The sequence below is a fragment of the Phoca vitulina genome, unplaced genomic scaffold (genome assembly GCF_004348235.1).
Source record: "Phoca vitulina isolate PV1807 unplaced genomic scaffold, GSC_HSeal_1.0 scaffold19, whole genome shotgun sequence".
NCBI classification, from domain to species: Eukaryota; Metazoa; Chordata; class Mammalia; order Carnivora; family Phocidae; genus Phoca; species Phoca vitulina.
In genome coordinates, this window is record NW_022589722.1 from 10,891,446 (window position 1) to 10,919,272 (window position 27,827).

Genomic DNA, 27,827 nt, shown 5'->3' on the forward strand with positions numbered 1-27,827 from the left:
GCTTAACGACTGAGCCACCCAGGCGCCGCACGCTTACACCTTATTTTATAAAAGAAATAACATTGATTGTGGACACATTGTTTTTTATAGTAGGCATCTTCATTGAATTGTGTTTGAATCAGGTTAAATTGACATAAATTATTGTTTCAGAGTCCTCAGAATGAGTGTAGATCGTCATTCCCATTTTCAAGGGCCCTTTCAGGGAAATAGATATTGATGTTGAAATTCCTAAGAGCAAAATTACATTGTATAATTTTAAAATTTAATGGGAAATTGTTTGGCTTTGGTTAAGTGCCAGAATATGTTATGATCCAAATTTTGGAAACACTAACTCACAAATAATTTAAAAATTAAAGTAGATTATATTTGACAGATTCAATTCAATTTTGTTTATATATATATTTTTAATGATATTTTCTCCCCTGCAGTTTCCGATCATGTGATCCTAATATGTTCTCACTGTATAATTCAGGAACAGTATTACCAACGGCGAAATTGACTCTAGAAAACTATAAACTGATACTTGATTTCCTTCATACAGCTAAAAAAAGAAAGGCCAACTTACCATCAGGTAAAATAAAAAATTATGATATATACTATCAAATTGCCTTTATATTCTTATTCACTGATGCAACACACACATGAACACACACACACACACTCCACAGACACACAGAAGTACAGATATCATTTTCCAATGACCCAGGAATTTAATTGAGTTGTGGTATTTTGTAGGAGATCCTTATTTTCTCGTTTTTTAAAATTTTCTATATTTTTATGATATGTGTTTGGAAATATATATGGTGTATTCTAACCTAAACCAGTTTGGCTGTTCACCAAATATAATGTCTTATTTATTTATTTATTTATTTATTTATTTATTTATTTAAGAAAGGGAGAGAGTGGTGAGGAGGGGCAGAGGAAGAGGAAGAGAGAATCTTAAGCAGGCTCCATGCTGGGCATGGATCTCAAAACCCTGAGATCATGACCTGGACCAAAATCAAGAGTCAGACACTTAACTGACTAAGCCATCCAGGCACCCCTAACGTTCTTTTTAAAATATTGGTAGCCTCCTATTGTCAAGATAGGTAAAGACTTGATATCAGGTGTTATATTTTAGCAGAAGTAAGTTTCAGAACAAATTCCACCACACATACTGATGCAACCGGCATGAAAACTGTCCTATAGCTGTTTAATAGTACTGATTTTATACTCAGGGGAGTCTACTCTTGCCTTAGGATCTCCAACCAGCACCTTCCATGAAAGCTTACTCCAAGGTTAATGCAATAATATTTGTTTGAATGGCAGGACCAGCCAATATTCTTGTCATCTGCTCAGGTGACAGGAGACTCACTGAGGGGGGTGGTGAAATGCGAGTGAACATGGCTCTTGATCTGGGTGCTACAACTGATGACACTATTCCTAAGCAATCACCTATCTTGAATACCACTCATTTCACAAATAAGGATTTATTTCTAATATCTTCATGCGATTACAAACCCTCTTTTGTAAATTTTTAGTAATGGTATTTTAAGTGCTGTGTAACTTATTGCTGATCAGGATACTTCATATGCTGGGTAACTGCCCCAGGAGTGTTGATTCATATTTGAGGTACTTGATATGCTTTCTGATTTCTTCTAGGGTGTAGATTGGCTTTAACTGGTACCTTCATGTTATACTATGAATATTGAAGTATTTGAAAGTAAATTCCCTAGACACAGAGTCCAAGTTTTGTATGTAGATAGTAATATATAGCTTGAGTTTTTTTTTTAACTAGTTGCCTAAGACCTCCCATGGAATCACCAATAGAATACTGTGCTATTTAGACTTATTATTTAATGCAAAGTTCTAAGACAAGGTTTGTGGTAGGAGAAATCTGTGTTTTTATATCACACCAACAAGATAATGAGTGGACATGGTAGCTGCACTGCCTAACTCCAGGGGATGCTACTCACCTTCTAGTGTATGTGTCCTGGGAATGGACTATTTAGGGGGAAATTAAGTGGGATTCTGTGATTGGTCCCTCAGAAAACATGACATTCCTGCCTCTGCATTGTTCCTTTGGCCATCACCCTTGCCCAGAATGATGTTCTCCATAGTCTTTCTGCATAGCTAAACCATGTTCACCCTTTAAGACCTAATCTAGATGCCTCCTTCTCTAGAAACTTTTCCTTGGTTCATTGTGTCCATGATAATCCCATCCTTCCTCCAAATTTATATAGCGTTTCTTATCTTAATTACTCATTTGATGCTTATCACCTGTGTCTTCTGGAACTTTCTGTCTTCAATAATGTTATACTTTATTTTTGTACTGTAGATGCTGAAGAATTTTCCACATTTGTTAATTCCAGAATGAGTGATGAAAATGTATCCAAGACACAAACAGTTTATGATTCAGACTCTCAGTCAGGTCTTAGTGCTAAAGAAAAGGATCGAGCAGCAAATTTGAGTCTATTGGATCATTTTATGAAAATCTTCTTATATTGCAGGAGAGCAATGGTAAGGTGGTCCTTCTCATTTGCTAAATTAGTAGACATAAATCTCAGGCCATTAGTTTGAGCATGTAAGATGTATTTATTTACTTACTATCCATAATTTTAGTTTCAACTTTGAAACTAAATTTTCTGGGTTTCACATCAATCATTTTTGAGGTTTGCCTGCCATAGTGCTGAAGATTTACACATTGTGAGGTTGTCAGGGAGAGGGGTAAGCTGCTTTAGTCATAAGCCATCCATTGGTGTGGAGCTGAGGTGGCCTTTGTCCTTGTCTACACAATCTCTGTGAATATTCAGATACTCCTCTGCCACTTTCTTGCCACATATGGTACATGGACTTCTATGGTGGTGACACCAGTGGTTCCTCTCTGGAGTCTTGCTCCTGCCTGGGGTACCATAAACCCCTTTATTCCCTCTAGCACAGGGAACACTCTTTCTGGGCCACAGGAAAATCCTGCTCCTGGCCCCTGACCCCCTGTTTCTACAAACAAATTGTGTCTTCTCTCAAATGCTTTTCTCTTTTCTTAAATATTATATGCTACATTATTAAACTTAGAATCAGAATCATTAGCTACAAAGAAATTAGTTTCCTTTTTCTCATTGCAGGAATGGCATATACTTCAAACATCTCAAGAGTTGAGAGGAAATCTATCCTTTCTAGAACACTTGAGTTCCCATTTTCTCTGTGGAGAGGGTGCTTTCTTGAAAAATGTGAAGTAAACCCACATCATCCCCCATGACCATGAGCATCGCATCCTATCCTTTCCACCAGCTTCAGGGCCCTGGAAGGTCTGGGTCCTGCTCACTTCTTGGAACTCAGTTCATCTTGCTCTCATTCAGTCCACTCTCCTCTGTGTGATCTTGAAAGCACTGAGCTTGTTCCTTTCTCGTCCCTCAAGTTCATCCTCCATCCTTTGCAGTTGCTGCTCCCTCAGTTTCAAATGCTGTCCTCCCAACACTCTCTCCCCAACCTTCATATGACTTGCTCAACTCAATATTCAAGTCTCTGCTCATGTCACCTCCTCAGAGAGGACTTTTTTCCTGACCACCCCCATCAAAAAGGGCATATCCTTTCATGCTTGTCAGATTCTGACTCATTTCTGCTTTATTTTTCTTTATGATACTTATTATTCCCTGAAACTATGTTTTCATTTGTCCACTTACCTAGTGTTCGGTCTCCACTAATAAATTGAAGCAGCACAAGGGCAGACCTGGTTACCGTTGCTAATTGCCACATTCCCAGAACCTAGAACAATGGAAATGTTGGAGTCAGACTGCTGGTGTGCAAATCTTAGCTAACCACTTAGGAGATCATGACTCTGGGCAAGTTAGCTCCATGCCTGTGTTTCCTTATCTGTAAATTAAATAGAATACTAGTGCACACTTATTTCATAGGAGCTATTGTTAGAATTAACTGAGATAATGATATAAGTGACACATAATAAATGGTGTTATTTTTTATTATTGACATAATTTTTGCAGAAAGATGAAGTTGTTCAGAGATCTCTAACTTTTGAAACTTTGGGGTTTTTTTAATGTTGTGTTTGTCTTAGGTTCTTGCTCATCGTGGTGGCTATTGGACTCTGCTTCAGAATTGCTGTCGGGCCCTTTGGAACTTTACTCAGGAGCTGCAGATACTTCTAAAACAAGCAGTGGATATGTATAAAACATTTCCTATCAGCCAGGATAGTTTCCTCTGTACCTGTGTTTTGCCATTCTATTTGGGAGCAGAATTACTTATTGATATGTTAATAGAACTACAAAATATCAATTCTATTAAGGTAAGGGCATTTGGGTAATTATTTTTACTTCATCCAATTAATAAATGCTTTTTACCATGCACCTTGAGATAAATAGAAATTAATATTTTCCTTGAGTTCTTACTTGGTTTGTCTGTATTTCATTTGCTTCATTATTATTATTTGGTTCACAATACATAGCTCACATTGATGTTAATTGTAAATATCTTAGCCTGAAAATTCAACTTTTTAAAGGAAAGAGAAAGTAACATTTACTGAGTTCCAGCTTCTGTGTAAACTAACTGTAATGGTTTTAATCCTCATGGCAATTTTTTTGACAGAGAAACAGACCCCAAGAGAAATCATATAGCTTGTCAGTTGCTCTTTACTTCACTGCTTTGTCTGTCCTTGTTCTATTATTCCAGATCTGGTAGAATTTGCAGCCATTTAAATCTACCACACTATGTTTTAAAACATGAAAATAAAATTGAAAAACTGCAAACGTGATATAACCCAAACACATTGAAATTTAATAAACACATAAGCACATTGAGTCATGGAGTTTATAACATTTCCAGATATAAAATATGTGAAAACAGTAGCACAAAAGACAGAGTAATAAGTTTTTTACACTTTTTATAAATATAAAGTAGTACACTATTAACTCTAAGTGGAATGTGATATGTTAAGGATGCATTTAATAATCCTTAGAGTAATACCAAAAAAGAGATAGAGCTACAAAGCCGTTGCAGTGAAGTGGAAACTAAATAGTGGTCAATGAATTAAAGAAGGTATAAAAAAAGAAACAGGAACAGAAACATACAGGCAAAACAGAAAGCAAATAGCAAATAATAAATCTACCCCAATCATATCAATTACTATATTAAATAAAAGTGGCTTAAACACCCTAATCAAAAGGCAAAGTATGTTGGATAAAAAGAAAGACATGTAATAGTTGGCCACATGAGAAGTATTCTGAATATAAGAAATTGATTGAAAATAAATCAGTGGAAAGGGATATACCATGAATAATACAGTAAACATAAAAAACTGGTGAGACTTATTAATATTAGATAAAATAACCTTTAAATCAGGGAGTATTTTGACAGATAAAGAGAGACATTTTATAATGAGAAGAGGCTTAATTAATCAAGAAGACATACTAACCATAAATGTGTATGCTCCTAATAAGAGAGATTCAGAGTATACTCTGGACACCCAAAGCATGAAGAGCTTCCAGAATGGTGAAAGCATTGATGTGTTGGGTGACTCCATGGGGAGAGAACATGGAACCCCCTTATCCAGGACCCTTCTGGACTATGTACCTCTTTCATTTGGCTGTCCCTGAGTTGTACCTTTATAATAAAACTGTGATCCTAAGTATAGTGTTTTAAGTGAATGACAACCAATTATTGAATCTGAGGGAGCTATGGAAACCCCTAAATTTATAGCTGTTCAGTCAGAAGTGCAGATGACCTGAGAGTTGTGGCTGCCATCTGAAATAAGGGCAGTCTTGTGGAGGACTAAGTCTTTAAACTCTTGGAGTCTGACCTTAATTCTGGTTAGGTAGGTAGTGTCAGAATTGAAGTGCAGTACACATAAAAGGGTTAGAAACAGAGCACAAGTGCATATGGTGTGCTCACCAAGATGGATCATATGCAGGGTCAAAAAATAAGTCATAATAAAATTTAAAAGACTGACATCTTGAAGAGTACGTTCTCTGACCCCTACCTTATGAATAGACCAATAGAAATTAGGAAGAAAAATCTCCAAATATCTGGAAATTAACACAGTTTTAAATAACCCATGGATAAAAGAAGAAAACACAAGAGAAACTTAAAAATATTTCAAACTGGACAACATATCAAAATTTGTGGGATGCAAATAAACCAGTATGTAGAAGAACTTAATAGTTTTAAATGTTTAAGAGTAAAGAAGAAAGATATAACATCAGTTATCTAAGTGTCCACCTATAGGAGCTCAAAAAAGAACAAATTAAATCCAAAGTAAGTAAAAAGAACAAAGAAAATAAGTGAAAGAATAAGAGCAGAAATAATTTATATATAAAACAAAACAAAATTAATAAAGTTAATAAATTAATCATTTGAAAAGATTATTAAAATTGGCAGAATCCTAGGAATACTGATGAACAAAAGAAAGAAAAACATAAATAACTGACGTTAGTGATGAAAGAGAGATATAACTACAGATCCTATAGATATCAAAAGAAAAATAAGAGAATATTATGATCAATTTTTACTAATGAATTTGATAACTTTAAATGAAATGGACATGTTTATCACAAAGCACAGCTTAAATATGACACAAGAAGCAATAGAAAAAATGAATTGCCCTAAATATATTAAGGAAAATGAATTTATAATTAGGAACTTTGAGATAAAGAAAACTCCATACCCAGAATATTTCCCTGCAGAATTCGAGCAAACATAAAAGGACAAAATAATAAATCATGCACAAAAATTTTTTTCAGAAGCGAAGCCAGCTTAACCCTGACAGATAATATCAAAAAGAGAAGTATGAACCAATATCCCTCATGAACATAGACACAAAACTCCTTAATGAAATATTAGCAGATCAATCCCAGCAATATATAAAATATGCAAATGAGGTCTATAATATCTACAGTTATACAAATGATGATCAGGTGGGTTTATCCCAGAAATGTAAGGTTAACATTTAAAGATCAATCAAGCAGTGCCTGGGTGGCTCAGTTGGTTAAGCGTCCAACTCTTGGTTTTGGCTCAGGTCATGATCTCAGGGTGGTGAGATCAAGCACCATGTTGGGCTCTGCACACAGTGTGGAGTCTGCTTGAGATTCTTTCCCCCATCTTTTCCCTCCCCATCTGCTCCTCCCCATGTTCGTGTGTGCTCTCTCAAATAAAAAAATAAAAATCTTAAAAAAAAATAAAGATCAATCAAGGTAATTCACCATATTAACAGGATAAAAGAGACAAATTATATGACCATTGAAATAGATACAGCAAAAGCATTTACAAAATTTGATATCACTTTTTCCACCTGCTTTCCCTCCCCTTGAGTGCTGCTCTAGCTGCATTGCTCTTGCTCTGAATTCTGGGTTCCTGCTAAGCCAGGGCTGCTGTTCTCTTTCTCTGGATGTCGTCATATTATCTATCTGGACCTCATCAGTCATGATGAGATGTTCTCTGACATCTACAAGATTCAGGAGGTTGCAAATGAGCTGTGCCTGGAGGTGAGGGAGAAAATAGTAGGACAGAAGGTACCATTGATGGAAATGGACTTCGTTGAAGGCCCCCAAGGCGAAGGTACTGAAAGCACAGTAATCACTGGTGTTGATGTTGTCGGGAACCATTACTTACAGAAAACAAGCTTCACAAATGAAGCCTACGAAAAGTATATCATAGATTATAGGAAATCAGTCTAAGGCAAACTTGAAGAACAGGGATCAGAAAGTGTAAACCTTTTATAACAGAGGCTGCAGACAAATCAAGCACATCTTTGCTAATTCAAAACTACCAGTTCTTTATTTGTGAAAACATGAATTCAGATGGCATGGTTGCTCTGCTGGACTACTGTGAGGATGGTGTGACCCTATATATGATTTTCTTTAAGGATGGTTTATAAATGAAAAAATGTTAACAAAATGGCAATTACTTTAGATCTATCACCTGTCATCGTAACTGGCTGCTGCTTTTCACACATCCACACAACACCAGGACTTGGACAATTGGGTGATGTCATCTTGATCTCTTCATTTATTTTAATGTTGATTTATTTGGAGTGGAGTCATTTTTTTTTTAAAAAAGAAAAAACCATATCATGTAGGTTGCCTAAAAATAAAATGCATTTAAACTTATTTGAGAGAATACCTCTTAATTTAATATGTATTTAAACTAAGTCTGTCTTATAGTGTTCTGGAGAAGATAGAGGCTGGTTGTAGACCACAAATAGAAAGCATAAGACTGTGTTCAGATAACTTCTACAGGGAAAACTACTTCTGGGACTGGTATATTAAAAAAAACAACAACAAGAATTACAAGTCTTAATTCTAAGTTGAAGTAAAGGAAAAGACCATATTCATAGAGTACCAAATGTGAAGTGGATCATTATACATTTCATCACCTACAAACAGAAGTAGTTAACTCTGGAAGACATTATCAAAAGAATAAAAAGAGACTAATACAATTGGAAGCAAAACAAAAACAATGTCATTGATGTTAAAGACTCTCAGCAAACTAGAAATACCTGATAAAAAGTAGTATCTACTGTTAACATCATACTTAATGGTGAAATATTATGAGCTTCCCTCTAAGATTGGGAACAAAGCAAGGATGTCTGTTCATACCACTTTTGCTCAATACCATGCCAGAGATCCTGACAGGTACAATAAGGCAGATAAAGAAACAAAAGGCATGCGGATTGGAAGGGAATAATATGAGTTTTTACATAGAAAATTCTAACTCTTTAGGACTCTATAAAGCAACTACTAGAACTAATAAACAAAATAGCACATAAAGTCAATATAAAAAATTTCTTTGTACTAACAGAAAACAACTAGGAAATGAAAATTTAAAAATACCATTCAAAATATCAAGTTTCTAGGAATATATTTAAGGAAATCCATGTAAGATTTTTACACTGAAAATTATAATGCATTGCAGAAAAAAATTAAAGAAGATCTAAATAGACACAGAGATATATCGTGTTCATGAACCAAAAGACTTAATATTGCTAGGATATCATTTATTTCCAATTTGATCTGTTGATTCAGGGAAATTCTAATGAAAATTCCAACAGACATTTTTTTTTGGTATAAATTGAAAGTTCATTTTAAAACTTATAAGCAAATGCAAAGAAATGTGAATGGCCAAGAAAATCTTTAAAAAGAACAAATTTGGAGAACGCCCTACCTGATTTCAAGGTTTATCAATGATGTAGTAATTAGAAGAGTATGATATTGGCATAAAGAGAAACATATCAATGGAATAAAAAGAGACTCTTGAAACAGACTCATACATATGGTCAATATTTTACAAAGATGTCGAAACAATTCAAAAGACTCAAAAAAAAAGTAACAACTCTTAGCACCCAGATGGGTTCTTTAAAAACCATTTCCCAATAAAAGAAATAGGACTCCTTGGTGGGAAAAAACAAAGGCTGATTACCTTTTCTATGTGAATTATACTTGAGGATAACCAAATAATTAACAGTCAAGGAAGAGAAATTTTTCTTTATAGAATTTTCAGGTTAATAACTGAAGAAAGAATGTTGAAATTAGAATATCAGGATTTTGCAATTCTTTGTGAATTCATGGGGGGATGAACAGCACCAGTGAAGTATACTTGTTGGAAAAAAATAAATCAAACTGGAAGCAGGGCAAGCATTTAAATCTAACCAACAATTTACAGAAGATCTGGGGACAGAGAAACATTTAGAATGAAACCATGGGGATGCAACAATAGAAATTCCGACCATGGAAACTCTACAAGACAAACAACCTGGATTCTTCAACAAAAAAATTGAAGTGAAAAAGGAGAAGATGAAACCTATAGATTAAAAAAGACCTAAGAGACATAAATGCAATGTTTGGACCTTATTTTGATCCCATTCCAAATTAATGCACTCAAAAATTTATAAGGTATAAAGGAAATGTGGACACTAGTTATTCAATAATGTTTTGAAGGATTTTTTTGCTAATTTCTTTTGTTAGGTGGGATTATATTATGGTGGTTATGTTTCTGTAAAAATAATTCTTGTCTTTTTAGAGACACATGATGAAGTATTTATAGATTAATATAATTTTGGGGATGTAATTCAAAATACTGGGAGAAGTGGGTATGTGTACAGATTAAACCAAGTAGATCCCAAAAATTGATAATTGGTTGAAGCTGGTTGTGGGTACATAAGGCCTCAGTATATTATTTTCTCTGCTTTTGTAAGTGTTAGAAATTTTCTTTAATAAAAGGTTTTTTTTTTTTTAATTACACATGGCCCATACTTAATCTTCAGAATATAAAGACTGGTCTTGACCATGCCAGAAACTTCACTTTCCATATGCTATTTTCATCCCCAAATGCCAGTGCTGCTTATTTCTCAATATTGTTGGGTAATGTTACCAAAATTAGGAAGTAAATAGATAATACTTTTTTTCTTCTCTCTTGATGGTTGGAAATACAATGTCAGCTTTGTTGTTGATGAAAGCTATATTGGAAGATATAGTAACCACAGAGGGCTTCCCTCTCCTTCATCCCAGAAGTAAACTTACCATGTAGCCATGGGCATGACTAACTGATATCAGATACCCTCTTCTTCATGGATGGCCCAGGAAAGTTATTTCATTTGGACCCAGGAAATTTACCCATGTCTGAAGAAAGAATATGTCATCCTATAGGCAGTCAGGCTCTGACAGAGCAGTCATCTTGGAAAAGTTGAGTGGGACAGGCTTGATTTCTTCTATACTCACCAAGAGGATTGAGTAAAGGCCAAGAATGCCTCCACATGGAACCCTGAAGTCAAGTTAATGGAGAGAACCCTTTATGGAGCTCTGTGCTGCTGGAAGTCTTACTGTAGAATCAGTGGGTAGAAGGGTGGAGCTCATAACATCAACAAAATGGAAACTACCCTTTATTGAGTATGTCCCATGTGCCAGTGACCGTGCTAAGGAGGGAAATTCACATGGGTCACATATGGCACACCTATTATTCACACCTACACAAGACTGACTTTAGGCATTCATATTACATTGCACAGCCAGATGACTTCCTAGGTCTCTTCCAACCTCAAGGACCATGAATCTTGTTAGCGATATTTGTCCTTTACTTGGTAGAGGAAGGTTGGTACCCTCCCTCCTCTATGTGTGGATTACCCTTAATAGTAACACCAGCTTAAGAGGGGCTGGTCTTGAGTTACCCAACTATTTGTTGGGCTGCAACCTGGCTTATAGGTGGATCTAAGGGTTTTGTTTTGTTTTTTTTTTTTGTCTCAAGAATTTCTAAGGATATACACAGATGCATCAGGGACTCTTGGGAAATGAATACATTAGTTACATAGTACTTTTGACTTCGGCAAAAACAGGGTTTTCTAGAAGATTTCCTTCTCCATAGGTTTGACCTTTGTATCAGGGAATTGGACATATTATGCCGCAGACTGATGAATGTAACCAGTGTATTATGGAAACTTAATAATTTGCATATACTAAAACCTGTTCTTCAAAACTTTATCTTATTCGTTTAATGTCCTTACTTACATAGGTAGTGACTGTGGACCAGGAAGTATGGACCTCAGTCTGTGCTGTCTAATATGGTAATGACTAGCCATATGTGGCTATTTTATAAAGTTAAGCTTAAATTAATTAAAATTAAATGAAATTAAAAATCCAGTTGCAATGGTCATATTTCAGTAGCTCCAATATCCACACATGCTTGCTGGCTACTATATCAAGCAACACAGACATAGCACATTTCCATCATCATAGAAAGTTCTTTGGAATAGCAGTGTTCAAGCTTTGATTTGCATATAAAAACATTTAAATTTTTTTATCTTCAGTTCTTTTCCTGTTATATTTTCTATCACATTCAGTTTTCAGAAAAAAAAATGTGTAGTGAAATCTGAAAATACATTTTTTTCCATGTGCTACTTGCAGGTTATTGAAGAAAAAGGGGAGTTCAGTGTTCCAAGCTGCTATGGAAATATTAAAAATGATAACGGTGGTTCTAGCCTTGATTTTGAGCATCTTTTGGATGATGTAAATGTGGTTGATTTGAAATGGATCCATAACTTTGTGTTGAAATCTCTGGAACTTTTGTATCAAGTGGAAAAATGGGAAACACTGGTATCACTTGCTATCCAATTCAATACAATTTCACAGTAAGTATTGCTGTGAGGGCAATTAAAAGTGACAAGCTTCCATTTATTTATTTATTTATTTTTAAAAATTTTATTATGTTAATCACCATACATTACATCATTAGTTTTTGATGTAGTGTTCCATGATTCATTGTTTGTGTATAACACCCAGTGTTCCATTCAGTACGTGCCCTCTTTAATACCCATCACCAGGCTAACCCATCCCCCCACCCTCCTCCCCTCTAGAACCCTCAGTTTGTTTCTCAGAGTCCATAGCCTCTCATGGTTCATCTTCCCCTCCTATGTCCCCCCCTTCATTTTACCCTCCTACTATCTTCTTTTTTTTTTTTTTTAAACATATAATGTATTATTTATTTCAGAGGTACAGGGACAAGCTTCCATTTAAAAAATGCATTTTAACTAATGTCTGCGTTTTAATGTATTTCTACCTCTCTCTAGTGAGAGATACACAGAGCAAGTGACACCACTCCTGGTGTATGCACAGCGTCAGCTTCTTCTAAGAATATCCAAGTTCAATGGCCCGGATGTTACCCAACAACCTTGTGCAAGATATGAGGCTGAATACAAAGAGAAGGTGAGTTTGGCTTTATTATTCATGCAGTTGTGATTTCTGAGGAGTGCACGTATAAAATACAAATAGTTAGGGATCAGATAAATATTATTTTTACTTAGGCATTTATCATTCAAATCAACAAACGTTATTGAAAGCCTGCTATGTGCCAATATTTTCCAGGTACAAGGTAAACAAAAATTAAGTCCTTATACATAGGAAACTTACGTTCAGGCCAGAGCTGATACATTCGTTAGGCACAGTGAGGACATTATCTAGAGCCACCAAACTTTTAGAGGCCCACTAAATGTTTTAATTTTTTTAATGTGAAGAAAAAAGTAACTTTTAGGTCAAAGAAAAGGTTTTAATTTTTATTAATACTGTATTTGTATTTATGCCAACATAATCATATGATACAATTTTTAATATTTTTTATGGAGGTGTGGGCCCATGAAAGTGAAAGTGTGTAAGGACCATGAAAATGATGGTGCAGCTTTGAGTTAGGTGGAGGAAAGGGAAGTAAATTCTTTCATTTATTAATTTAATAAATGTGTATTGACTATCTAATACCAGAACCATGGCATACAGTTATACAGTTTGCGACCTGGCCCAGGGCATCCAGTGTACATGAGGACTGAAATCTAGTCCCACCTCCCATACCACTCTGTGTGCTTGTGGTGTTGTGGCCACACAGTGAGGGCTCCATTTTCTTCTCACAGAGGTTCCTTACGGCCCTTGCATATTCTTGCCTCCTGCATATTCTAACACAATGAGAATACAGTCTGAGTTCTTGCTTTATGGATTTTAATTTTGGAGGGATAGAGGTAGGGCCAGATAATAAACATGTAAACAGATACATAAACAGGTTTATGATCATTATGAGTTCTCTGAAGAGACTAAAATGGGTCCATGGGTTAGAGATAGGTGGGGTGGGAGGTAGAAATCTGGAATGCCTCTTGGAAATGGTAACCTTTGATGAAAAATGGCCAGCCATACATAAGAGAGAGCCTTCCAGCCCAAGGGAAACATAAGGGCAAAGGCCCCTAGGTGGGACAGGAAGAAGGCCTGAGTGGCTGGAATGTCACAGACAGGGGCGAGAGTGAAAACAGGGGGGCTTTGCTTCTTCCTCTTCTCCCCAGTGTCTTAATGGTAGTGTGTCCCAGGACTTTGTTCTTGGTCCTCCTGTCTTCTTTATCCACATCCTCTCCCTTGGTGAGCTCATTCAGTCTGTGGCTCTAAGTACTGTCTTTATGATAATGACTTTTGAAATTACAGCTTCAGTCTAGACCTTTCTCCTGAATTCTGTGTTGACATGTAATTCCCTGTATCAGTCAGGGTTCAATCAGAGAACCAGAACCGGTAGGATCTATTATCTGTCTGTCTGTCTGTCTGTCTATTTTTCTATCTGTCATATATCCATCAAGATTTATTACAAGGAATTGGCTTATTTGATTGTGGGGGCTGGCCAGACGAGTCCAAAATTATAAGGTGGTCAGTCAGGATCATGAGCAGGAAGGAAACTTACAGGTGTGACCAGAAGCTGTTATCCTTAGGCAGTCAGTGAGGGATGATCCAGTGAGTAGACCTAGATGCTGTTTGGAGTCTGGAGACCCTCCAGCAGCACATCAGTGACTCACCTGCTTAGGTCAGGCCCACGAAGATAATCTCTTTAGTTTAAAGGAAATTTATTAGGGACTTTAATTAGTATCTGCAAAATCCCTTCAGAGTAGCAGCTAGATTAGTGTTTGAGTAGCTGGGATGAAGTGTGTGTATGCTGCAAAATGGATACTTCCCTCCCTTTTGTCCTCGTAGTTTAGCCTAACCAAGTTGACCCATCAAATTTCATCATGCTGCCTAATCAACGTGTCTAATACACTTCTAAAATTTAGTATATTTCAAAGCAAACCTGTTCTGACAAGTCTTCCCTACTTCAACTGATGACAACACTGTTCTCCTAGTTGCTCAGGCCAGACACCTTTGAGACATCTCAGACCCCTCTCTTGCTTTCATTACCCCACTTCAAAGTGGTTATCAAATCTTCTACCTTCAAAATGTATTCAGAATCTGACCACTTATCACTGCCTCCACCACTCCTGCTCTGATCCAAGCCCTTGTTATATTTGCTTGGCTTCATGCAATGACTTCCTAATTAGTCTTCTTGCTTCCAACCTCCCTGAATCCCTGCCTCCAGCCTATAGTCTATTCTCAATGCAGCAGGTAGAATGACCCCTTAAAAACCTAAGTCAGATCATGTCATTCCCCTTCTTTAAACCCTACAGCAGCTTCCCATCTGATTCAGAGATAAGGTGAACATCCTTATCATGGCCTTAATGCCCCATGCATTCCCCTGTCATCTCCAGTGACTCATCTCCTAATACTCCCCTGAAGGTTTCAGCTGCTCTGTTCTTTAAGACTTCCTGCCTTGGGATCCTCCCATTTGCTGCTCCCCTGCTTGGGAAGCTTCTCCCCCAAATATCCGCACTGATTTTTTTTCACCTTTTTCTAGTCTTTGCTAAATGTCACTTTCTGTGTGAGGACTATTCTCACTATCCTATATAAAGGATTGCTCTATTTCTCTCTACTCTATTTATACTCTATAATGTACCCTTCTATTTTCCTCATTATATTTCTACTTCCTCTAGAATAAGTTCCATAAATATAGGAACTTTTGTTTGCTTTGTTCACTGTATTATCCTTGAGCTTGGAGTAGTGACTGACACATAATAAATGTTCAATTAAGATTTATTTAATGAAGCTGGGAGTTGGGAAGGACTAGGTCAAATAGGGCCTTATTAGGCTATGGGAAAGAATTTGCATTTTATTAGACTGTTTACATCTCATTGTATAAGTACCTACAAGGGACAATAAAGAAGCAGCATCTACATCAGACTGAGATTCAAAGAGGTCTGTATTTTGAGAAATAGGTTAGTTCAAGGAATAGGAATGGAGAAACAAAGGTTCTTGGACTTTTTTTTTTTTTTTAGAGAGAGGGAGAGAGCAGGTGCACCCACTAGCAGAGGAGGGGCAGAGGGAGAGGGAGAGAGAGAATCCCAAGCAGGCTCCATGCTCAGCATGGAGCCTGATGCAGGGCTCGATATCACAACCCTGAGATCATGACCCAGGCCGAAATCAAGAGTTGGATGCCTAACTGACTGAGCCACCCAGGTGCCCCAGTTCTTGGACCTTTTAAAAGAATTTCCTTTTGTTTAAAATTTTTCTGATTTCAGATATTTCATAATTTTAGGACTTAAGTGTCTGTTAGAAAATAAATTTTTAAAATACCACAGAGGAAGTTAGTTCTGAAAAACTTCACCAGGGAAGTTTAAATTGCATTCATTATGAGTAGGGTGGAAAAATCAGCCACTGGAAAAGCAGCCTATATTTTAGATATGTTTCAACTTGCATAATAGAAGATATATTTAGACTAGTGGATTTATAGAATATCAGAAAATCATATTCTCATTGCTCTACATAATTTGCCTAATGCCTCTCCAGCTGTGCTGAACAAAAGAAATACAAAAAGTTATGTGGCTGCTTTTTTTTCCTGAAAGTTGTCATGATCAAGTGCTACTCTGCTAGCTTTTATTTGTAGCATCCTTTTATATTTCTTCTTTTTGACAAGGGAAAAATAAGATAAACATTTTAACAAATTTTTAGCCATAAATACCTGACCAAATAGTATTTGTTTTCCCTTTTCCTTTTTAAGATAACCTGCCGAAATTTCATTGGGAAGCAGCTCAAGATTAATCCTTCAACCAGTGAAGTAACAGATACAGAAAACTGTGCAGATATCCTAAAAAAGTTGATCTATTCAGGTTGGAACCATTTTAGCTTGAAGCTTTTTAAAAGCAAGGTTTGCTGTTGTGTTCTGCATGTCAGCTCTTCCATAATTAAAATGTTTGCAAAATCTCTTTTGCAGGCTTATTGGACTGAAAATAACCCATTTGATATTTACCATCTTATGTTGCTATAAATGTCACAAGGGGAATTAAAACATGTGTTTATTAGTTTAATCTGTAAATTAAAGAAGGGAAGGAAAAAGAGAACGGAAAATTATTTGAAAAATAAGCATGAAAAAGACTGTTGTGTACATTTCCCCCTGTTTTCATTTCACTTGGGAACTCTTCAGCTTGACCTGTTGCCATTCTCTTTGAAGCTCTGTCTTGACTCTCATAGTAACTCCCATTCCCATAATCAGTGTAGATTGTTCTCCTATTGGCTGTATCATGGTTAAGTTGTAGGTCTTTTCACTAGAGCACAGGAGAAGACAAAGGGACGTCATGGCTCCTTTGCTTTCAGCCGAGAAGCCCTCTTGGAATATTTTGGCAGTGCAGCTTATAGGATTGAAGCAATAGAATAAGATGAAAAGGGGGAATAATGCTTTCTCTCAATTGTGCTTTTCATGTGCCTCTATTTCTGGTATAGGAAAGGAATGCAGATCTTCCCTTTGCCGTGTTAGGATTCTTTCATTTATTTATCCATTGATTTTATGTATGTATGTGTGTAGGTATGTAATCATCTATTCCTTTATTGAGACAGTTAGGCGGCCATTCAGTCATTCAGCAAACATTTACTGAATGTCCACCATGTGTTAGGTGCCATACTGGGTACTGAGACTACAAAGAGACTAAAGATTTATTGAGATTAAAGATTTGTTATCCTGGAATTTACAACCCATTGAAAGAGACTGATAAATAAAGCAGAGACTATGGTATAGAGTGATAAGGTCTGTCATATTATGGCTACCCCTGTTGTTTTCCACTGTAAGCAGTAGTAGTAAACAGCATCGCTGTGCAGAGACTGTGTGTAATTTGGTAGAGGTGAAGGAAAAAGGAAAAGGCAAAGCTGAGGTTAGAAAGGTTGGCAGGAAGGCCTTAGAAGGCAGGATAAAGAGATGCAGATCTATCTGGATGGCTGAAGGGAACTAGTTATAAGGATTTAAAGAAGGGCAGTGAAACGATCGTATTTGCGCTCTGGAAAGAACCTTAGGCAGCAGCGTGGGGAATCAATTGAAAGCACAGCACATGGAAGCAGAAGAGCAGCTACTCCTAACTTGTACATTAAAGATGTGATGAGGCTCTGGACTTAGGTGAGGAGAATACAAGAGTAGACAGAGGTGAGAGAAAGGCCGAGGAAGTAAGTCCCCAGGACTGTGTTCTATACTGGTTAGATGAGGATGGGAGGAGTCCAAGATGCCTTGGTTTCTGGCTTGGGTGGCTAGATGGATGTGATGTCTTCACTCCACAGGAAAACTGAAGGGAGGACTAGCTCAGAGGAAGTTACTTAGGAAGTACTGAGTTTGAGGTGCCAGGATGATACCTGAGTAGAACTATTCAGTATATGGTTAGATAGACCAGTCAGGCATTCAGCAGAGATTTATATTTTCATTGTCCATATATCGGTGGTGGTTGAAATCAGGGGCTTGTATGAGGTCACTCAGGGAGAGTTTTATGGAGTATAGACCTGAGGATGGCCTCACTTTGGAAGCTGTGTCATTCAAAGTGGGCTACGCTATACAGTAGTAATAAACAACCCCCAAATCTCATTGCTTTCACACAAGGGCTAGTCCATTTTTTTTGCTCATGCTACTGTGTTTGATGAGTTGAGTACTGAGCTGCTACTCATCATAGGTTGATGGAATCTCCATCTTGACACAAGTTTCCATAATTGTTTCCAAGGCAGAAAGGAGAACATGAATTTACCCTCTAGAGGAGCCATACTGAGAAGCTAGGGCAGAAGGGAAGGAGAGAATGGGCCCCAAAACAGGAAGTTTATAGGTGGTAAGGGCAGAAGTTGAAGGTATTCTCATTGGGTACTGAAGATTTTCTTAATAAAGGAAGGGGTTGAGAGCATAGCAAAGGTTGCTAGGGTAGGAGATTTCAGGAGGAATCTGAAAGAGTGGCCTGGCCCCTCAGGGAAATAGAAAGAAGATGGAAGGGCTTCAGAGCAGTGTAGAGGTTCCTGTTGAGGGAGTTGGTAACTACAAACTTGAGAGTTTTACCACCAATGGTAAATCAAATTATCCCCTCATATTTATTCAACAATGGAGGTCCAATCAGAGTGTGATTCATCCTGGTTATGTTCTTCTTTTCTTGATCACATCTGTCAAACCTCCGGAGATCTGTCAATTTGGGATCTACAATTCAGAATGTGATTTATATTATCCCTTCCATCCTAAAAAGAATGGGCAACAAATGTGAGAAAATATGTCAAAAAAAACTTATTATCAAATATGATGACTAGCACCTAAGGGATAAGAAAAACATGCCTAGCATGTGTGACCAGTAGGTCTTATAGATGGTGGATGCAATATGTCAGAAAAGTACTTTGCCTTCTAGTAGTTAAAGCTACATTTGGAAAGGTAAGGTAGCAGGTGGTGAGACAGAAAGGAGGGTAGGTCGGATCAGCTGACTGTGATTATTTAGGTTGATTCTCAATGGTGGAGGGGCTATAGTCAGTTTGAGCAACGACTACAGCAGGAATATTTGAAGGGATAAAATCTAAACAATATTGTAGTGGCAGTAATAATGAATGGGGCCACGTACTATATTGAGCACATTATAACCATTAGCTTTTTAAATTTTTATAATTTTAGAGGGTAGATATTATGCTTACATTACAGATGAGAAAATTAAATGTTACTAGTAAATAGAACTTTGGTTCAAACCCTCGTCTGTCTGATTGCTCAGCCTGTAAGTGCTCCACCAAACTACTTACCTGTTCACCATTTGTCCTCTCTCAGGTTAGTCTCTCCTCTAAACTGATAGCACTCAGAAAAATTTTGCTATACATCAGTGGTCATGGGGAGACAGATACTTTATTCTAACTTACTGTAATCGTATGGTAGTTTTTAGATGATCCTGCATACTAATTGTAAGTCTTACATTGAGTCATTATCATTAAAATCTTGGCATCCAACTTACACCTCTTTAAAAGACTCTAGGGCCTCTGGGACTAGGAGCATATTTCGGCCCACACTTTTGGGCTTATTTGGCAAATTTTTAGGAGGGTGAATTTTCTTTCAGTGTCCTGAACTCAGATCATTAACATGTTTATAAGCATGATGGGTCTAAGGTATGTCATCATGACATGTTTGCAGTACTTTGGAAAGACCAAGTATACTCTTGCTGGTTTCCACACCAGATTGCTGCTTTAGAACATCATAGATTTTCTTTTGGCATAGCAGCATTGGGCGGTAATGCTTGATACATTTAGTTCTTCAGAACAGATATTCTAATGCTCCAGTGCCTACGAACATTTGGTGTTCTCATTATTTAACAGCATTCTGTTCTCCCTCTAACTATTTAATAATGCATATGTAATTTGGTATTGTCTCTGTAGGATGTGGAGAAGTGAGAATACCTCACTTTATAGATTATTTTTTGTATGGATGAGTAACTTGCCTGCTTGTTAAGCTTCACAGGGGAGATAACTATGAATATGCCTTTTATTGTAGCTGTTTTTGCATTCTATCTAGGATCTGTTTCTTGAGTTTTGACCTAATTGGTATTTAAGTTATCTCTGATAGGGTTCTTCAGTCTTCAGGTATGTTGGAATTTTCAACCTTTGGCAGGTGTGTTTTATTACTGACTCTGGGCTTTTGGATTAATATGACCAATTGTGTAGAAAGCAGCCCAAATTTTATAGTATTCCCTGGGATTCTTCCTTGGTTGACCCATCTCTCAGGAGTCATTAGTATTTCAGGTTTTTTTTTTTTTTTTTTTTAAGATTTATTTATTTATTTTAGAGAGAGAGAGAGGGAGCATGAGGGGGAGGGGCAGAGGGAGAGGGAGAGAGAGAGAATTCTGAAGCAGACTCCTTGCTGAGCTTGGAGCCCTATGCGGGGCTTGTTGTCACAACCCGAGCCGAAATCAAGAGTTGGAGGCTCAACCAGCTGAGCCATCCAGGCACCCTGGTATTCAGTTTAATGAGTACATTAGTACAATAAGAGACAGTAATTCTTTTCTTTTTTTTCTCCTTCTTCTTTCTCTTCTTCCTTTTCTCCTCCTTCTCCTTCCTTCTCTTTCTTCCCCACCCTCCTCCTCCTCCTGTACTTCTTCCTCCTCCTCCTTCACCTTCTTCTTCTTCTGACCTATTTCTAACTGTTGAGGTTATTAGTGCCTTTGAAATAGCTTCTTGAATTATTCATGAAAGTTTTCAGAGAGGAGCTCCCCTTGAGACAGAGAAGTAAGGACAGGCCTCTGAAGCTAACGATACTTCTTCATTGCTTTCACTAGTTATCTTGTGTAGATAGTCACAAAATCACCAGTAGAGCCCTAGTTAGACTACAAGAAAAAAGGTTTTCTAGGGCTTGAAAAAAGGAAAAAAAAAAAGTGAAATATAGTTTAGGAAAAAAACAGGAGGAATGATTTGTAAGTGGATATTTGATAAAAAGTAGCAGGATGATTTTAGTCAGACCCCACATTTTAAAAAAGACTACCAACATCTCCTGTCCCTCCTGTCCTTTTGATTGCCTCGAAATACAAGCATGCTTTTGTGAATTTTTATTCCAGAATGAAAGCTCCGTGAAAACAAGGAGTGTGTCTGTTTTGTTCACTTATATTTCTTCAGTGCCTAGCATAGCACCTAATACTAGTAAGTGCTCAATATATATTTTAAAAATACATGACTAACAGCCAATATATAGCCTCCACCTCTTGGATGCTTACTCCCTGATAGGCATTATGCTGGACACTTCACACACAAGTTAAAACAATAACCCTTGGAGGTAAATATTATCATTCCAATTTTAACAGAGATTAAAAATTAAGGTCTAGAGAAGGTAACTGTCTCAAAATATTAATATGTGAGGGCTTCCAGCTTCTGCTTTTTCCTTTGCTGTCTTTGCTTCTTTCCCTGATTCACTAAGGAGAAAAAGATAAAAGCCAAGCTCATGAATTCTTGTAGGAAAAACAAAAACAGAGCAGAAACCTTATCATCTTTAGGGCATTGTGCATACGGGTGGGGGTGGGAGGAGTCAGGGCATGCCTTGTCTCCTTGTCTGGATCATGCAGGACTGTGCATGGATAGAGGAGAGGGGAATTGAGAGAGCAAGATGGCGGGCATAGGACAAAATGGACAGGAGAGGGAAATTGGTAGGGTAGAAGAGAGCTCCTGGGGAGTTAGTAAGAGCTTCTGTCACCTAAGTATTTGATTCTCTTAAATGTGTGGTAGGCAAGTGTGTCAAGAGTGCTGGGGGTTGGGGGGGCAAGTACTTCTCTCAACATGGCCATGTACCTGGTTTGACTAGAGCCTCCAGGATTTCTAGACATATCAATCTGCATTGTAGTAGATTGAAAGATGTCTCTATGGCCATAAAATGTAAGTGTGCACTAATTCCATTAGGACCTCCCTGTGGACCCCAGCTGCTTCTCTCATTAACTTTTCTTAGGCTTATTTCTGTCCTAGTCTCAAAGGTCTCTGTACTCAAATTAGCAGGCCTCAAATCTGGCTTATTGCCAGTTACCCAAGATGTGATGCCCTCTGGCCAACTATCTGGGAAAGGCACTGGACTTGAACACTGGTTGTCTCTCTTGTCTTATAAGGGCTTAAAACAAGTTAATGTCCTCACTTTTCCTCCTTTGTAAAGTGTGAGTAACATCCACCCCTACTAGTTGGTAAGGTGCTGTGAGAATTAACTGAGATTAAGATCTATATAAGTGATTATTAATCAAGTTTATCCCAGCCATTTAGCTTTGAGAACTTGTCATTCATTCATTTAAGAAATACTTACTGAGCACAAACCATGTAACAGGCATTGTTATAGGTCTGGGTTGATAGCAGCAGACAAAATTGATGCTGGACAATCTCCCTGCCCTCGTGGAACTTGCATTCAAGTGGCAAGAGACAACCTATAAACAAACAAAACACATAGTACATCAGAAGATGACGAATGCAATGGAGAAGAGAGAAGTTGGGAAACCAGGATCACCAATTTAAATACAGTGATCAAGGGAGGCCTCCTGAGAAATTAAGTTAAGCAGTAACCTTAAGGAGCTGAGGAAGCAAGGGCATGGGGATATCTGAGGGAAGAATGTTCTAGACCAACATGAACCACTGGTGGGGGTTTGCAGAAGATCTTTTGGATTGCTTGGATTTTTTTCCAGCGAGATGGGACACAAGGTCATTGGCCCTGGAAGGACAGGGAAGAAGTAATTCCCACCCCCCTTTTTTCTTTGCCATGTCACCAATTAACCACTCTTCTGTCACTTCCAACATTGGAATGTTCCCTGCGTCCCTCCCTCATTCCCATTGCTACCATCTCAGTTGAGTTCAAATCACAATATCAGTGTTATAGTCTCTCAGCCACCAACCTCTTTCTGTTGCAGTCTGCTAACTCTTCCTAAAATACTCGTGCCCTGCTCAAGACCCTTCCTGTGCTCCCTATTGGAAAGGATGAAAGTGACTTTCTCAGCGAGGGCTTCGGGTCTCTGTAAAACCCTTTTTGTTCAGTGGGACTGACCGTGACATCCCACTGCGCCGCAAACTGCCCCCCTGACTCCTGCTTCCATACCTCTCCTTGCACAAACTAGCTCTGTGACTCAAGAGAAACCACAGACTTCTCTATGCCTTAATCTCCTCATCTGTAAAATGAGGATATAACGGTACATACCTTTTATGTTGTTTTTAGGATCTGATGAGATCATCACAGTAAATTATATAGAATAGTTCCTGGTATAGTGTAAGTACTCAGTCAATGTCAGCTCTTCTTATTCTGTCTTAAACCTCTTGCCTCCTTCTTCCTAATCAAATCTTCCCTCTCTTCTAAGACACAACTGGCGTGTCCTCTGGCACGAAGTCTTTCTTGCACTTCCTTTCCTCCCTCTTGCTGATCTCTCACTTCTCTCGCCCTCATCTCGGCACAGAACCAGAAACGCTCTGTGAATGAGAGTTTAATACCCCAGGGTCAGAATGCTTCATCTCTTCAGCTAGACTGTGAACTCTCGAGGGCAAAGGTCACGCCTCTTCGCCTCCTGTGGCCCCGATCCCTCGCAAGTTGCTGTACTACTCTCAAGGCCTCAGATTTCATAGGGGCCATTCACCTGTTCAACTTGTTGAAGAAGTAAATTCCATGTTATTTTATCTGTATTATCTGAAGCTTGTATTCCTTCTCTCTTGTGCACTGTTTCACGGTGTGTGGCCAAAAATCTGCAGCCTGGCTCAAGGGACCTCGCGGCCACCCTCTGCCAACATTTCCTCTTTCTGCCCATTTTTTTCAGGACTGTTTTTAGTTCCACTCCCTTTTATGGCCTCATCTTCCTTTCCTCTGCATCCTCCAATATTAGAAACCCATCTTCCCCTTCTCTTAAGAGAGCACTTACCCACCCAGGCCTCTTTGTTTCCTCCTTTCGTCTCTTTCCCAAGGCACCTCTGCTTTGAAGAGGCTGCTGAAAAGGAGTAGATTATTTCATCTTTTATGATCAGCAAAAGAAAAAGTAGGAGGCTTCATAAGGAAAATTGGCAAGATCTAAAGTTATTTGCATTTCATAGGAATCAAGAGTTTTCTAAGTTTTTTTTTTTTTAAAGAACTTTCAAATATACCACAAAAATTTGATCTGAACGTTGAAACACCTGCTGCAAACCTCAAGGCTTTGAATTTAGCAGCTTTAGTTTGGGACCAAGAAATTCTCTGAATTAGAAAGTCTTTTGCTACTAGTTGGCTTGCTGCAGCATTTCATCCCTCGGTACGCTTCTCTTTCCTTTCAGAATACAGCCACGCCAAAGAGCTCGTCTGTGTGCCTGTGGATGTGACAGACACTTTGAGGTGTTTTAGAGAGACCCTGGAAAAATCCAGATATCATAACAGATCAATCCGACACAGCAGAAAGTTACTTTCGTTATTCCTTGCACAGACACAAGGTAAAATACTTGCTCTATATCCCTTGCTCTTTACAGGACACCACCCTGTGGACCTACCATATTCCGCCATAGGTCCCTTCTTTCCCCACTAACATGCCCATTCCCTGCTGCCCTTCACTTTCTTCTTGTCTAGTGGATCACATCTTCTCTCTCACACACCTCATTCCAACCAAAGACTGTCTCACTCATCTGCTTTTATGCTTCCTGTGAAATGAGCATACTCCCTTGAGTAGATATAGAAACAGTATTTTTTTTGGTTCTGTACATCTATGTTCTTACCTATCTCTTTGCAAGTATGGTGCTATAGTCTTTTTAAAAAAATTTCATAAGTAGATGACTTGATTCCTACTGAATTAACTAGAACCTATTACCACAACCCTACTTTATTAGTATCAAGGAAATAGATGCATTTTAATTTAAGCATCAACAAGATTTCTTATTAATACCATTGATTTTGATCTGAGAGATTTCTTTTAGCTTAAAACAAGATATTCAGTATCATTGGTTACATCACATTTATTTGTTTTCTCCCTTCTCAACATTTATTGATCTGTGAATTCAATCAAAGCAGGGCTTTGAGTGGTTAAGTGGTAGCCCCAGAGAGAAAGAATATACTCAAATTTAGGTGGGGAAAAATCTTGACTTACGTATGTTTGGGTTATTAAAAATTTGTTTAAAATCCTAATATATGTTTATGATCCTTGCTATTCAAATTTATTGGAATAATAAAAATAAGCTTAGAGAATAAACTTAAATTTAAAAACTTAAGGTAATTATATTTTAAAGTTATTAAAAATAGGTTTAAATGTAAACCTAAGATACTAATACTCACTGAACTGATCTTTCAGAAATCTGATCAAATCTTGTTTTTACAATCACTGACAAAAGTTTCATTTATGTATGTATATATGGATGTAAGTATTTGTTGTTGTTGCTGCCCCTGCTCACCCCAAAAAACCACTGGCTATGCCATGTACCCACAGATTTTGGTTGTATTGCCTATAGACTCACATTATATTAAATTAGCTCTCTGTGTTATGTTTAAACTTCTTTCAATTATGGCATATATTAATAATGGTTAAGGGCATGAATAAAAAAAACAAATATAATTCCCAAGAATGGATTACACTGGTTTACCCTGAATCTCACCTGGTATTAAAATATTCTCAGCAGTTTATCCCCAGTCCTTGGGCTGCAGACTTCAAACTCCACAATAGCTTCTCTTCCTCTGCAGCTTTTGACTACTTCCCCTAGAACAGTTTTCCTTTTTCCCTTGTGTGTTCTCTGATCTTATAAAGAGAGCGATTCTTTCCCACTTTCTCCCCCTTAGGTCAGAACTAACTGTGGGTTGCTTTTACCCCAGAGGTCTCTGCCCCAGAGGCAGACTAACATCTTACTGTTGGAAGCCCTTAAAAAAAGGCAAACCCAAACCATGTAACTTCCAGAATCCCCACAAGAAGCAAAGCATTATCTCAACATTACTTTCTGGCACACTGCCCCTCTGTAGTGTTCTTTATGAAATAACAGGTAGAGAGCCCATACACACGTACCTGAGCTCCTCAGGACTGATATTAGATACTAAATTTAAGGAAACAGTGTCCCTCAAACTGCAAAGAAATCTCAGCTGTACACAGAATTTTTCTTTTTCCTCCCTGCCCATTTCTTCTACCTTTCCCCTCCTCATCACTTCCCCTTCTATCTCCTTTGTAAATTTCTTTTTTGGGGTGCCTGGGTGGCTAAACTCAGTCGGTTAAACATCCAACTGTTGATTTTGGCTCAGGTCATGATTTCAGGGTTGAGAGATAGAGCCCTGTGTCAGGCTCCACGTTGGTTGCGGAGCCTGCTCAAGATTCTCTCTCTCCCTCTGCCCCCCCCCGCCCCGGCCTGCTAGCTCTTGTGCTCTCTCTAACAAAAGTAAGTAAATAAATAAATTTTTTTTCCCCCATGAATTTAGGAGATAAAGGAGGAATAAACAATTCGAAATTTACTACTGGAAAGGTGGAATTTTGCCTGGGGACAGAAGAGATGCACATGCCAACACCGCCCAGCCTCTCTCAGGAGCACTTCAGAGTTTTCAGTTCAGTGGAGAAAAGTAAACTTCCCAATTCGCAACTGGGACTCGTAATTTCCTCTTATTATGAAACCATTGGTAAGATTCATTCATTATATATTCATTTTCAGGAGGATCTTGCACATTAATGTTGAGATTGCCTTTGGGCCTGAAATGCCACCTTGAAAAGTTAGATGAAAGAGCTTGAACTTAGAATCTCGTAGGCAGGGCCAGAGCAGTTTTGGGACAAGAGCCTTCCAGCCCCTCTCAGTCTCCACCCTCCCAGCCTGGGCTGTCAGCATGGTGAGGTTCTAGGCCCCTCTTCTGCTCATCCTCCTTTGAATGAATCTGTGAACCCCTTGTTGGAATGTGGCCACTGTTGTGTTCTTTTGCTCTGCCCTAGCTGATCCCACTTTCCTTGTCTTTCTGTTTGATTTGGCTTTTCTACAAATTCAGCAGTATATACTCAATCCATGTTGTAGACCCAACATCCCCCTTTTTTTTATAACAGACATTTAATAATTCCCCCTTTTACTCCCTGAAATAAAATGTATATTTAATATAGTCTCTCTGCACACATTATTTAATACAATAAATACGAAGCTCTAAATATAAAATAAAGATAAATAATATTATTTTATAACCAAACAATCTATTTGTGGCACTTAAGTGCTCAGGCACTAGAGAGTCTAGTGAAGCAGGATGCTCATATCCTGTGTGTTGAATCACCACGAACGTTTTAGCTACAAATGCAGACTGAAACAGCCTTATTGTATTGGTGACGCAAGTACTATCAGCACTGTTAATTTTAGTGACAGTGTTTTTCTAAAATGGCAAATAAATCTAGGTGCAGTATACAATAAAGCACTACAGTGAGTGGTTGCATTTCTGGAAAATTCAGAGAATTTTGAAAACATGCAAAAATGCCCTATTTGTATGTAAAATGAAGTTAGAGGTTAGACTCAGGCAATTATAAACAGGTTTCTTGCCTTTTTCTTCACTGTAGGGGAAGCTTCTGTGTGTTACAGGCCATCCAGTGTCTCTGGACAAAAAGCCAGGAGATGCCCCATTGTGACAACTAACAAAAGCTTCCTCAGATTTCTAAAATACCCTGTAGGAGTCAGGACTGCCCTCATTCAAAACCACTGCCTTGTTGGTTAGGTTTTGTTTTGTTTTGTTTTTGCTAGACATCTCTGAATTTATGCATTTATCAGAAAACAAAAACAAAACAAAACAAAACCTCAGTTGCTGTTAAAGATGTGCTTCTT

The 27,827-nt window shown here is 37.9% G+C and overlaps 1 protein-coding gene and 1 pseudogene across 1 annotated transcript in view; both read left to right on the forward strand.

Annotated features, from left to right (window-relative positions):
* CFAP54 (cilia and flagella associated protein 54) overlaps positions 1-27,827 on the forward strand; it is a 291,990-nt gene that overhangs the window by 137,947 nt on the left and 126,216 nt on the right. The window contains exons 34-41 of the mRNA XM_032416199.1: positions 429-571; positions 2,318-2,499; positions 4,049-4,276; positions 11,877-12,100; positions 12,539-12,674; positions 16,357-16,465; positions 24,357-24,509; positions 26,464-26,658. Of these exons, the coding sequence (XP_032272090.1) occupies positions 429-571; positions 2,318-2,499; positions 4,049-4,276; positions 11,877-12,100; positions 12,539-12,674; positions 16,357-16,465; positions 24,357-24,509; positions 26,464-26,658 (1,370 nt within the window). The remainder of the gene's footprint in view (positions 1-428; positions 572-2,317; positions 2,500-4,048; positions 4,277-11,876; positions 12,101-12,538; positions 12,675-16,356; positions 16,466-24,356; positions 24,510-26,463; positions 26,659-27,827) is intronic.
* Positions 6,789-7,873, forward strand: LOC116640078 (annotated as a pseudogene).